The sequence below is a fragment of the Arachis ipaensis genome, chromosome B7 (genome assembly GCF_059453495.1).
Source record: "Arachis ipaensis isolate K30076 ecotype BB chromosome B7, ASM5945349v1, whole genome shotgun sequence".
Lineage (NCBI taxonomy): Eukaryota > Viridiplantae > Streptophyta > Magnoliopsida > Fabales > Fabaceae > Arachis > Arachis ipaensis.
This window is the reverse complement of record NC_142442.1, coordinates 40,916,432-40,930,816: the sequence shown is the minus strand read 5'-3', so window position 1 is coordinate 40,930,816 and position 14,385 is coordinate 40,916,432. Positions and strand designations below refer to the sequence as shown.

General features: G+C 39.3%; 1 protein-coding gene across 1 annotated transcript; it reads right to left on the bottom strand.

The window, feature by feature from the left end:
- Nucleotides 1-12,979: 12,979 nt before the first annotated feature.
- Nucleotides 12,980-14,166, bottom strand: LOC107607076 (uncharacterized). The gene is made up of 2 exons (XM_016309064.1): nucleotides 13,434-14,166; nucleotides 12,980-13,056 (listed from the first exon to the last, which is right to left on the bottom strand). The coding sequence occupies exons 1-2, from the start codon at nucleotides 14,164-14,166 to the stop codon at nucleotides 12,980-12,982; spliced, it is 810 nt and encodes a 269-aa protein (XP_016164550.1).
- Nucleotides 14,167-14,385: the final 219 nt, after the last annotated feature.

The window sequence follows — 14,385 nt, the reverse complement described above, 5'->3', positions numbered from 1 at the left end:
TCTGTGGACCCCATAGGATCCCCACTTACCCCACATCTTCTTCTCTCCTCTTTAAACCTTTCCATAACACTCTTCCCCAAACACTACTCACATCCATCCATCATGAAACCCCACCTACCTCACCATTCAAATTCAAACCATTTCCCTCCTAACCCACCCACACATGGCCGAATACCCTCTCTCCCTTACCCTATAAATACCCTCCTTACCACCTTCATTTTCACACAACATACACACTACTACCCCCTTGGCCAAACCCTCTACTCAACTCCATCTCCTCCATTTCTTCTTCTTCTACTCCTTTCTTTCTTTTGCTTGAGGATGAGCAAATTTTCTAAGTTTGGTGTGGGAAAAGCTAAAGTTTTTTGTTTTTCCATAACCACTAATGGCACCTAAGGCCGGAAAAATCTCTAGAAAGAGGAAAGGGAAGGCAATTTCTTGCACCTCCAAGTCATAGGAGATGGAGAGATTCATCTCAAAGGTCCACCATGACCACTTCTATGAAGTTGTGGCCAAGAAAAAGGTGATCCCTGAGGTCCCCTTTAAGCTAAAAAAGAATGAATATCCGGAGATCCAACATGAAGTTTGAAGAAGAGGTTGGGAAATTCTCACCAACCCCATTCAACAAGTCGGGATCTTAATGGTTCAAGAGTTCTATGCTAATGCATGGATCACTAAGAACCATGACCAAAGTGTGAACTCGAACCCAAAGAATTGACTAACAATGGTTCGGGGGAACTACTTGGATTTTAGTCCGGAAAATGTGAGGTTAGTATTCAACTTGCCAATGATGCAAGAAGATCCTCACCCTTTCACTAGAAGGGTCAACTTTGATCAAAGGTTGGACCAAGTCCTCTTGGACATTTGTGTGGAAGGTGCTCAATGGAAGAGAGATGCAAGAAGCAAGCCGATTCAACTAAGAAGGCTTGACCTCAAGTCCGTAGCTAGGGGATGGTTGGAGTTCATCCAACGCTCAATCATTCCTACTACCAACCGGTCTGAAGTTACTATAGACCGGGCTATCATGATCCATAGTATCATGAATGGAGAGGAAGTAGAAGTTCATGAGATCATTTCCTTAGAACTCTACAAGGTGACGGACAAGTCCTCTACTTTGGCAAGGTTAGCCTTCCCTCATCTCAATTGTCACCTATGCAATTCAGCTGGAATTGTCATAGAGGAAGACATCCTCATTGAAGAGGACAAGCCCATCACTAAGAAAAGGATGGAGCAAACAAGAGAGTCCACTCATGGACCTCAACAAGAGCATGAGGAAATTCCTCATCTAGAAATCCCTGAGATGCCTCAAGGGATACATTTTCCTCCACAAAACTATTGGGAGCAAATCAACACCTCCCTAGAAGAATTGAGTTCCAACATGGGACAACTAAGGGTGGAGCACCAAGAGCATTCCATCCTCCTCTATGAAATTAGAGAAGTCCAAAGAGCCATGAGGGAGGAACAACAAAGGCAAGGAAGAGACATAGAGGAGCTAAAGCACTCCATAAGATCTTCAAGAGGAAGAACTAGCCGCCATCACTAAGGTGGACCCGTTCTTTAATTTCCTTGTTCTTATTTTTCTATTTTTCGTTTCTTATGCTTTATGTTTTGTCTATGTTTGTGTCTTTATTACATGATCATTAGTGTCTAGTGTCTATATCTTAAAGCTATGAATGTCTTATGAATCCATCACCTTTCTTAAATGAAAAATGTTTTAATTGCAAAAGAACTAGAAATGCATGATTTCGAATTCTATCTTGAAATTAGTTTAATTATTTTGATGTAGTGGCAATACCTTTTGTTTTCTGAATAAATGCTTGAACAGTGCATATTTTTTAATTTGTTTTTTATGAATGTTAAAATTGTTGGCTCTTGAAAGAATAATGAAAAAGGAGAAATGTTATTGATAATTTGAAAAATCATAAAATTGATTCTTGAAGTAAGAAAAAGTAGTGAACACAAAAGCTTGCAGAAAAAAATATGCAAAAAAAAGAGAAAGAGAGAGAAAAAGCAAGCAGAAAAAGCCAATAACCCTTTAAACCAAAAGGCAAGGGTTAAAAGGATCCAAGGCTTTAAGCATTAATGGATAGGAGGGCCCACAGGAATAAAATCCTGGCCTAAGCGGCTAAACCAAGCTGTCCCTAACCATGTGCTTGTGGCGTGAAAGTGTCAAGTGAAAAGCTTGAGACTGAGCGGTTAAAGTCGTGGTCCAAAGCAAAAAGAGTGTGCTTAAGAGCTCTGGACACCTTTAACTGGAGACTCTAGCAAAGCTGAGTCACAATCTAAAAAGGTTCACCTAGTTATGTGTCTGTGGCATTTATGTATCCGGTGGTAATACTGGAAAAAAATGCTTAGGGTCACGGCCAATACTCATAAAGTAGTTATGTTCAAGAATCAACATACTGAACTAGGAGAATCAATAACACTATCTGAATTCTGAGTTCCTATAGATGCCAATCATTCTAAACTTCAAAGGATAAAGTGAGATGCCAAAACTGTTTAGAAGCAAAAAGGCTACAAGTCCTGCTCAGCTAATTGAAGCTAATTTTCATTGATAAGTTTGGAATTCATTGCATATTCTCTTCTTTTTATTCTATTTTGTTTTCAGTTGCTTGGGGACAAGCAACAATTTAAGTTTGGTGTTGTGATGAGAGGATAATTTATACCCTTTTGGCATTATTTTTACATAGTTTTTAGTATGTTTTTATTACTTTTTATTGTACTTTTATTAGTTTTTATTCAAAAATCACATTTCTGGACTTTACTATGAGTTTGTGTGTTTTTCTATGATTTCAGGTATTTTCTGGCTGAAATTGAGGGACCTGAGCAAAAATCTGATTTAGAGGCTGAAAAAGGACTGCAGATGCTGTTGGATTCTGACCTCCTTGCACTTGAAGTGGATTTTCTAGAGCTACAGAAGCCCAATTGGTGCGCTCTTATTTGGGTTGGAAAGTAGACATCCTGGGCTTTCCAGCAATATATAATATTCCATACTTTGCCCGAGATTTAATGGCCCAAACTGGCGTTCAAAGTCAGCCTAAAACATCTTGGCGTAAAACGCCCAAACTGGCACCAAAGCTGGCATTTAACTCCAGAAACAGTCTAAGAACAAAAAAGCTTCAATGCTCAGCCCAAACACACACCAAGTGGGCCCCGGAAGTGGATTTCTGCACTATCTGCACTTAGTTATTCATTTTCTGTAACCCTAGGCTACTAGTCTAGTATAAAAACTACTTTTAGAGATTTATTTATCATCTCTCTTTGGACGTTTAGTCCTTAGACCTAAGTTTTATTGTACACGTTTGGGGGCTGGCCTCACGGCATGCCTAGACCTTTCACTTATGTATTTTCAATGGTGGAGTTTCTACACCCCATAGATTAAGGTGTGGAGCTCTGCTGTTCTTCATGAATTAATGCAATTACTACTATTTTCTATTCAATTCACGCCTACTTCTTCTCCAAGATATACTCTCGTAGTTAATTCAGTTAAGTCAGAATGAAGGGGTGACACATGACAATCACCCATTCTTCGTTACTCGCTTAGCCAAGGTCGCGTGCCTGACAACCACAAAGCGATCTACATGATGTTCAATGTAGTCATTGGACGACAGCTGGAGTATATTCTCTTGGGTTTCTAATCTAAGATTAGAACCTTCGTGGTATAGGCTAGAATTATTGGCAGGCATTCCTGGGATCCGGAAAGTCTAAACCTTGTCTGTGGTATTCCGAGTAGGATCCAGGATCCAGAAAGTCTAAACCTTGTCTGTGGTATTCTGAGTAGAATATGGGAAGGGATGACTGTGACGAGCTTCAAACCTGTGAATGTGGGGAACAAGTGACAGTCTGCAAAAGGACAATGGTCCTATTCCGACGCTAGTGGGAACCGACAGATGATCAGCCCTACGGTGACAGCGCAGATGGATTTGTTTTCATCCAAGAGGATCATACAGCTTGCCATGGAAAGAGGTAACAATGGTTGGAAGAAGGCAATAGAAAAGTAGAGGTTCAGAAGCAACAAAGTATCTCCATACGCTTATCTGAAATTCCCACCAAAGAATTACATAAGTATTTCTAACTTATTTTATATTTCATTTATATTTTAATTATCAAAACCTCATAACCATTTCAATTCTCCTGACTGAAATTTACAAGGATGACCATAGCTTGCTTCAAGCCGACAATCTCCGTGTGATCGACCCTTACTCACGTAAGGTTTATTACTTGGACGACCCAGTGCACTTGCTGGTTAGTTGTGCGAAGTTGTGAAAAAGAGTTGAGATTACAATTGAGCGTACCAAGTTGTTGGCGCCATTGAGATCACAATTTCGTGCACCATAATTCTTTTGAATCCTGCCTTAAGCATTTATCTCTTGTTCTGAAATGGTGTCAAGAATCAAACCTTGTTTTAAATTGGGAAAAATGTCATTTTATGGTTACAGAAGGTATTGTTCTTGGACACCAGATTTCAAGTAAGAAAATTGAGGTTGATAGAGCAAAGGTGGAGGTAATTGAAAAATTACCACCACCAACTAATGTTAAGGCAGTCAGGAGTTTCTTGGGTCATGTAGGATTTTATAGAAGATTTATAAAAGATTTTTCTAAAATTGCTAAACCTTTAAGAAACCTGTTGGTTGCTGATGTTCCTTTTATCTTTGATTCTGATTGTCTGCATGCTTTTGAAACTCTGAAAGCAAATCTGACCTCTGCTCCCATTATAGCTCCCCCTGACTGGGATTTACCATTTGAATTAATGTGTGATGCTAGTGATTTTACTATAGGAGCTATTTTAGGACAAAGGCATGGTAAGCTTGTACATGTCATTTACTATGCCAACCGTGTGTTAAATGATGCTCAAAAGAATTACACAACTACAGAAAAAGAATTATTAGCTGTTGTGTATGCTGTTGATAATTTTAGATCCTATTTACTTGGTTCTAAGGTTATTGTTTATACTGACCATGCTACTTTGAAGTACCTTCTAACTAAACAGGTTTCTAAACCAAGATTAATCAGATGGGTGTTGCTCCTTCAGGAGTTTGATATTGAGATAAAAGACAGGAAAGGGTCAGAAAATCAAGTAGCTGACCATCTCTCCAGAATTGAGCCTGAAGCAGGAGTACAACCACCCACAACTGTGACTGAGACATTTCTGGATGAGCAATTGTTTCTCATTCAGCAGGCTCCATGGTTTACAGACATTACAAATTATAAGGCCATGAATTTTATCCCAAGGGAGTACAACAGGCAACAAGTAAAGAAGCTATTGACTGATGCCAAGTACTACATTTGGGAGGAACCATTCCTCTTTAAAAGGTATTTATATGGCATCATCCGAAGATGTGTCCCAGATGAAAAAACACAGCAGATTCTTTGGCACTGTCATGGTTCTGATTATGGAGGCCACTTTGGCGGTGAAAGGACAACTACAAAGGTTCTTCAGAGCAGGTTTTACTGCTCGACTCTCTTTAGAGATTCAAGAGAATTCATGAAGCACTGTGATAGATGTGCAAAGGCCACAAATCTCCCTGCCAACCATGAAATGCCACAGCAGGGGATTCTTGAGGTTGAGTTGTTTGATGTGTGGGGTATTGATTTTATAGGACCTTTCCCACCCCCACATTCAAACAACTACATTCTAGTGGCAGTTGATTATGTGTCCAAGTGGGTGGAAGCAGTGGCTCTACCCACCAATGATGCCAAGGTGGTAATGAGCTTTCTTTAGAGGTATATCTTTAGCCGATTTGGTGTCCCAAGGACACTCATTAGTGATGGAGGAAGTCACTTCTGTAACAGACAACTGGATTTTCTTCTGCATAGATATGGAGTCCGTCATAAAGTGGCAACCCCCTATCACCCTCAGACAAGTGGACAGGTTGAAGTTTCCAACAGGGAACTTAAGAGGATTCTAGAGAAGACCATCAGTGTTTCAAGAAAGGACTGGTCTAGGAAGCTTGATGATGCTCTCTGGGCATACCGGACAGCGTACAAGACTCCAATTGGCATGTCCCCATATCAGTTGGTCTATGGCAAATCCTGTCACTTGCCAGTTGAGTTGGAGCACAAGGCTTACTGGGCAATCAGGTACTTGAATCTTGATTCAGAAGCTACAGGAATTAAGCGAATGCTTCAGTTGAATGAGCTTGATGAATTCAGATATTCAGCTTATGAGAATGCCAAGCTCTATAAGGAGAGAACCAAGCTACTGCATGACAAGAAGATTGCCATCAGAGTCTTTGAGCCAGGACAGAGAGTGCTTCTATATAATTCAAGGCTCAAATTATTTCCTAGGAAGTTGAAATCCCGGTGGTCAGGACCGTTTGTGGTTATCAGAGCTTCACCATATGGTCATGTAGAAATACAGGAAGAGAATTCTGATAGAAAATTTACAGTGAATGGCCAGAGGTTGAAGCACTATCTTGGAGGCGAGATTGATCGCCAGAGGTCCACTCATTTGCTGAACTAGCAGAACTGACCGTCAAGCTAGTGACATTAAAGAAGCGCTTGTCGGGAGGCAACCTGATAAATTCGTATCCTTAGCTATTTTTCGTAGTAGTAGTTTTCTTTCTTAATTGATTTTTACTAAGTTTTTACTGCTTTTCAGATCATGCAGCTATCTTAGAATAGAAGCCAGATATAATTTAAAAAAAAAGCACCCGACGCGCAAGCGTCGCTGACGCGTACGCGTCAGAGGGGTGTGCGTGAAAAATAAAAAACGAATAGAGAGCTACACGGGAGTGGCGCACGAATGGTGCCTTGCGCACAAATATCCTCACACGTGTGCGTCATTGGTGATTTTGGCACTCTGACGCGTACGCGTGACCTTGGAATTCGAAGTAAATATGTGTTTCGGCAGAGAGTTGTGCTGGCTTGGGGCTGGAAGTGTGCAAAAAGCGCAAAACCTGTTCACGGGTATGTGTCCCTGACGTGTGTGTGTCATTTGCACAAATGGCCATCCACGCGTGAGCGTGCATGACGCGCACGCGTCGTATGAAAATATTGGTTCCCAAGTCACGCGAACAAAGAGTTGTGCATGCGCGCGGCTGGCTTCGCGCGAATCGCACAAATCATGGGCACGCGGACGCATGCCTAACGCTCACGCGTCATTAAGAAAATTTCGCGACCCACGCGTACGCGTGCTGCACGCGTACGTGTCACCTTCGCCGCACAACTACACTAGTTCGCCGCCCAGTTTTAATTTTCTTTCTCCCTCTTCCAATCCTAGTTCTCTCTTGTTCTTTTATCCTTTTCTTTTTCTTTCATCATAATATTTGTCTCTTTCTATTTTCAGTTCTTCTTTGCTTGAGGACAAGCAAACCTTTAAGTTTGGTGTTGACGCTTCGCTTAGAAGTTTTCTGTTTATTCTTATGGCACCAAAGGGAGGCGAATCATCTTCACAGGAGGAGCACAACCTGAAGAATAAAATGACCGCTAGGATAACTAAGGTGGTTGAGTTCCTTTCATTCTATATTCCTTCCCGCTTTTGTTATATGATGTTACGATTTTCTGCTATTTTGCTTTGTTTGTTGCATGATCCTTTATTAGTTAGAATCCTAGGTCTAGTTTAGTTTTCTCTTAATTGCCTTAATTCCGAAAGATGTTTTATGTATTACTCACTGAGCTTGAATTCAAATAAAAAATACAGAAGTGATGTATTGCATGAGAAAGTGAGTTTATATTGAAGAATAGTCTTATTTACTTAGATGTGGTGGTACTTTCTATGATTCTGAATGCATGACATGAACAGTGCATATTTAAATTTGAATCAAAGAATGTTGATGTACTAGGAACAGGGATTTAGAGAATTATTATGACTTCTCTGAAATAAGTAAAAAGTTTAATCCTTGAAGCAAAAGAAACAGCACAGAAAAAAAAAACCAGGTCCAAGGCTCTGAGCATCAACGACTAGGGAGGTCAGACATGATTAAAAGCTCAAAGAGTTATTTTCCTAGTTACATGCTTGTGGTGTTCTTGTGTCAAGTAATCCTTAAGACAAAACATTTAGAGTCGAGATCAACTGCAATTAGAAGAGTATGCCAAAGGCTTTGAGCACCACTGTCTGGGAGTAGCTGAAAGAAAAATCAGAACTTCAAAAGAGTTCCCCAGTTAAGTGCTTGTGGTGTTTCTGTGTCAAGTAAAACTTGAGACAAAACATTTAAAGTCACGACTAGGCTCAAGGTGCAAAGCACCAAAGAAAAGAAAAATAGTTGTGTTCAAGGGTTAAATTGAGTTACAAAAGATCAGAGAATTCATAATATTATCCGGATTATAATTCCGAATGACAGTAACATTCTTCTGATTCAAAGAAGAGTGAGATGCCAAAACTATTCAGGATTATAGTTGTAAACCCCACTATAAGAAGAGACATGAGCTTAATCGAACTCTCATTCTCATGCAAATTCACATCCTAAGCCTATATTATTTTGGTTGCTTGAGGACAAGCAACAATTCAAGTTTGGTGTTGTGATACGTGAGCATCTTTCCTATCTTTTTCTAGTGAATTTGTATTTAATTTGTTAAATTTTATCAAGAATTAATTATCTTTTAGCCATTATGGTTGCTACTTTGAGTTTTGTGGAATTCTGCTTATTTTAGGTACCATTCAGATGGATTTGATGGAGTTTCTGCAGAGAAAGAGATGAAACCAAGGAGCTGACCAGCGAGGAGCGACATGTGCGCGTGCCTGACGCGTACGCGTGACACGCGAAAAAGGCCATCGACGCGTACACGTGACTGACGCATATGGGTGACATGCGCGACATGCAGAATTCGCAAAAAATGCTAGGGGCAGTTTCAGGCCAAGTTTCGACCTAGTTTTCAGCCCAGAAAGCACAGATCAGAGGCTGTAGAGTGAAAGAAACAAGTGGTCCCCACCCATCAACTAAAGACTTGTTAATTAATTCTAATTTAAAATTCAAATATTATTTTTAGGAAAAGATATTATTTTAGTTTTAGAAGATAGATTTTAAATTAATTAGGATGAGATATAAAAAGGGATGCCAACAGGGTGGTTCCAACACAACATTTTTTTATTCCATCTCAACACAACATTATTCCATTCCAATTTACAATCCTTATTATTCTCTAAACCATGAGCAACTAAACCTCCATTGTTAAGGTTAGGAGCTCTATCTATTTGTATGAATTGATTTTATTGCTTTTTCTATTTTAATTCATGTATGGATTTATAATTTAAGAATTGTTTTCGCTCTTTATCTTATGAATTTGGGTGGAACGGAAGTATGACCCTCTTTCTATTTGAGTTCTTGTATAACTTGGAAGAGCTCTTTACTTGAACAACAGCTTGAAAACATATTCTCCTAAATTTTAATCATCTGGATTTAAAGGGATACGTGACATATAATCCTTTTATTTTTGGGGAATTAGAGTTTTTGTGGCATATAAACTGGAATTTGATCATCGCCCTCTAATTGGAATTAATTGACCAAGGAATTGGTTGTTGATGAATTTTAGAGGAGACTAGAAAGGTCTAAGGAATTAGGGTCTAGTCACATATAGTTTACCATAAATTAAATCCTACATGATTAAAATAGTTAGTAAGAAAAGTTAATTCGGAAAAATAGATAACTCTGAAACCTTAATTGTCTTCTCCATATTTTCTTCCCAATTTATTTACTCGCCTTCCTTCAATATTCTTTATATTGTTTAATGTCTTTTATATTGCCCAAACATTCCCTTCTGTTTGCCTGACTAAGTCTATCATTCAATTATTGTTGCTTAATCCATCAATCCTTGTGGGGTCGACCCTCACTCACCTGAGGTATTACTTGGTACGACCCGGTGCACTTGCCAGTTAGTTTGTGGTTAGAAAATCCGCACCACCCATCGGTTGAACCAGTGACCTAGTAACCCAGTCATATGACCGGGTCAATTACCGGTTCGGTTTTGATAACTATGAAATTAGTCATTATTAATTATTTGATTAATAGTTTGCTATATTTTGTAGAGTTTACGGAATTTGACATGTAACCACCTACTGCCTCTGGATTGGTACAATTTGAATGTGGAGGAACATTTATGGTTTATTGGTTTTTATCACGTTTCCCAGATTGGAATAGTTCAATATCAGAAAGCAATGATAAATGCTCTAGTCGAGAGGTGGTACCTAGACACACACATTTCTCCTTTCGGTTGGTAAGTGTGCTATGACACTGGAAGATGTGGCTGTTATTCTTGGTCTTCTAACAAACAGTCTTCCAGTGACAAGAGTGACTATGAGTAGTCACAAAGCCTTAGAGACTGAGTGTTTGCACCAATTTGGGGTTGCACTGAGAAAGTCAGACTGTAGAGGAAGTTTCATAAAATTGACATGGCTTTGGGATTTAAAAGATCTTTTATATCTGATTGATGAAAATAGCATTTAGAGGTATGTGAAGTGCCACATTATGTTGTTATTTGGTATGATCTTGTTTCAAAGCAAGTCTGGGGGCAGCTGAGCATTGGAAGTTTCTGCCTTTGCTTCGTGATTTTGGCCATATCGGACAGTATAGTTGAGGATCGACATGCCTAGCAAACCTGTATAGAGCGTTATGTAGGGCATCTCATTTTGATTTCAAAGAAATCGATGGTCCACTAACACTTCTGCTAACTTGGGCTTGGATCTATCTACCATTTCTTGTGCCGATTCCTAGGAAACCCCGCAGTTTTCTGCTTACAAACAGGTAAAATTATCGACTAACATCGTATTTTCATATTTAGAATGAAATTGTGTTAACGAAATAAATCATATTAGGTGGCGTAACTAGGAGCGTGCAGACCAACACTATAGATTTCTTAGTCTTGCTCACTTTAGGAAGTCATTGGATGATCTTCAGGAAGGCCAGGTATGTTTTGATTGGGTTTAGTCTTATTATTATTTGGCTTGTAATCATCTGTTTCTTTTATTGTGTGCAATTTGTGTAGGAGGCCTATGGTGTTGATCGCATTGAGCCAAATATAATTCCTGCAGACATTTACATGCACTCAGTTGTGTAGAGCGCTACGGTACCGTTGATATCATTTGAATGCGTTGAGTAACATGCAACCGATAGGTTTAGGCGACAGTTTGGTTTCATCCAGGGAGTTTTTCATCAGGAACGAAGTCTAGACAAGGCACACAGAGAAGTCCTGATCGGTCCTAAGAATCTTGATTGGTCCACAGCCATGACTCATTTATTTTGGGTAATGCAGTGGATAAACAGGTATAATCAGGTTCTTACTGAGCTTCTGGTGCCTCCACAGCATCTCTTAAAGATTTACATGTATTGGTACCGTACAAAATATGGCAACCACTTGAACTTGTCAGATCTTATGGTGCAAGAGAATGATGAGGGTTATCTTGTTAGTGATGATAATAATCAAGAGCAGGAGCCACAGTCACCGCCACCACCACCTCCACCTCCACAAGAACAACCACGGTCCTTAATCCCATATATACCTCAAACACAGTTTACTCTATCATACCCATTACATCAGTAGTATTGGAGTACTCCACAATTTGACACAGGAGACGGAGCTTCATTTACTTGGGTTCATGGCTGCAGATCCAGGCCAATCACAATCTAGCTATCAGCCTGATATGATGCCGAGTAGGTATTCCTTGGACGCGAGGCATCATGCCACACTTCCTCGGGTACTTCTGGAGGTAGAGCATCTGGAGACTCTAGTAGGAGTGACGGCGGTCGAGGGATTCTTAACAGCCAAAACCCACGACGTGTTTCAATGGGTCAAATTAAAGAAAATACTAAGGCAATTGAGCAAGAGACTGATGACTATCTAGTAGAGCAACTGGATGGTGATGATGACGAGGAGGATGAAGATGAGGATGTGGGTAATGATCCATGACCTAGTACAAGTTTACTTTTTTGTTGTTTGATTGTATTATATTCATATTTGGATGTTCTGTTGGTAGATGCGATGTTACTTTTATTTTCAAGTAATTTGGTTGTTGTATACAGGTGAGGCACGAACTCCAGATGAGACAGGAAAAGGCTATAATCTTAGAGTTGATTCGCCACATCGTAGCGCTAATTGATTCACCCCGCCCGCGTTCAAAAGGGCCGCTAAGAAGTGCAAGAGTTTTGTGAAAGATGTAAAGTGGAGGATGAGAAAGTAGTTGTTGTGTACTTAACTTTTCTATGTATTATTACTATGCATGTCATAGAGTACTTGGATAAAATATAAAGTTTTAAATATCATAGAGTGTTTGGATAACATATAAAGTCACAAAAGAGTAATTTGATAAAATAGAAAGTTACAAATGTCATGGAGTACTTTGATAAAATGTAAAACTCAGATAAAATGTATAACTCTACTAAGCATTATTGCGGGCACTTGTACCACCCGACTGATGGCATCTACTACGGCTATGGCTCTCGGCCCCATATTGCCTACATTGCCTAGGACCACATAACATTCGCGTGTCCATCTCATTCAACAAACGTGTCATGTAGTGGGATTTTCCAGTGGCCTAAACCTAGCTCGGTAAACCCTTTAAACTTGGTCCATTTTATAAACATCATGAACATACACTTGTCAATCTAGTCATTGATTCGCACAACATGTAAACACATGTCGATATAGAATACGGTCCACCTGGGACTCGCCACGGTCACATCGTTGTCGATGGAGGTCAACAACATACTCTAATTCACTTGGCATCTCATACGCTTTAAAGACCTCATTCTGCCTGTCGAAACAATTAACTGGATATTTTCTGATGCAAGTTGATTTGCATGCAATTTTGAGGTCACAAGCTCAGAAAAAATATGTCCAGCATTAATTTGAGCCTCCGCCTCAGCTCTTTTTCAGGTGAACAACTCATTAAGCATTTAGAATATTGCTTTAACAAGTGCAGTGACAGGAAAATTGCGTGCACCTTTCAAGACTGAGTTGATGCATTCCACTAGGTTGGTGGTCATGTGACCCCATCGGTAACCACCATCGAATGCCAATGCATACTATTCGCTGGGATTCGATTTAACTAGTTAGTGTAAGCCTCACCCCGTTCTCGTAAACGTTGGTAATGCATGTCGTATTCACGAACCATCCTCGAATACCCTGCGCAATAAAAAAAAACACTAAGAGAAACACTATAAATGAGAAAAACAATATAAAGGTAGCTCTCTTAATAACAAACTTCGACATACCCAATGTTACCTATATTGATGATAAGCTTTTGCAGGTACGATGCCTTGAACTTTCTCAAAAATTCGACTCTATATGCCTGATGCAAAACATGTGGACAGCTCTAGGAGGCGACCAAGCTCCATTACTATGGGTAACAACCGCATTGATGGATTTATGTCGGTCAAAGATCAGTCCCACACTATCCCGAGTCACCACATGTTGTCGCAGGTTATTAAGAGAAAAGTGTCACGCATCATAAGTCTCTCCCTCCATAATGGCAAATAAAATTGGGACGATGTTGTTGTTACAATCCTGTGAAACTGCAACCACCAAACAACCTATATACTTTTCATACAAGTGAGTCCCATCCACTTGGACAACTGGTTTACAATGTCTGAATGCTTTAATGCAAGGGTAATAACTCCAGAAGACTCGATGTAATATCCGGATATCAGTTACCAAGTCATCGCCTTGATATGCAGGCATAGTTTCAAAATGGATGACTACTGATGGCTCCTTATGACACATGGCCTTAAACCATATAGGCAAAGTTTCATATGATGCTTCCCAACCTCTGAATATTTTTTTTACTGATTTTTGCTTAGCCAACCATGCTTTGTGATAGCTGATGGTGTAATTGAACTTCAACTGCACTTCCACAATAATTGATTTCACCTTTATAGAGGGGTCAGTCTCTACCAATGGCTTTATTGCTTCTGCAATTGTGTTCGAATCTAGCTTTGAATGATTCTGAGAAATAGTGGCTCTGGTACAAGTGTGACTACTATTATACCACCTTATAACCCAACAGTACTTTCTGCGAATCATGCTAACCCTGATAAGCCAATCACAACCTAACCCATACTGTATACAGTTGGCATAAAATATCAATGGTTTCGACTCATACAGCCGATAGTCTACACCTCTGCAGATGGTATAATCTTTCATCGCCATAATGACAGCTTTCCTGAAACTGAATTTCATTCTCACAGCAAATTTACCATATGCCACAATAGGAATTTCTACTACGACGACAACCATACCATAAATATTTAATAAACAAATATTTAATAAGTGAAATTAAAAGTAAAATTTATCTATAACTTATAAATCAATCATATCAAGAAATTAATACTAATATAAATAAATATTCATATCAAAAATCAATATTCACAATATTAATATTTATTTTAATATTAATATAAAAAAATCAATACTCACTACATCAATATTAATATAAATAAAATTCACATCAAGTAA

Coding starts and splice junctions, on each gene's coding strand:
- LOC107607076 (XM_016309064.1), bottom strand. CDS start 14,166: ATGGTTGTCGTCGTAGTAGAAATTCCTATTGTGGCATATGGTAAATTT. Junction 13,057..13,433: donor GGTTGCAGTTTCACAGGATT/GTAACAACAACA, acceptor TTTATTGCGCAG/GGTATTCGAGGATGGTTCGT.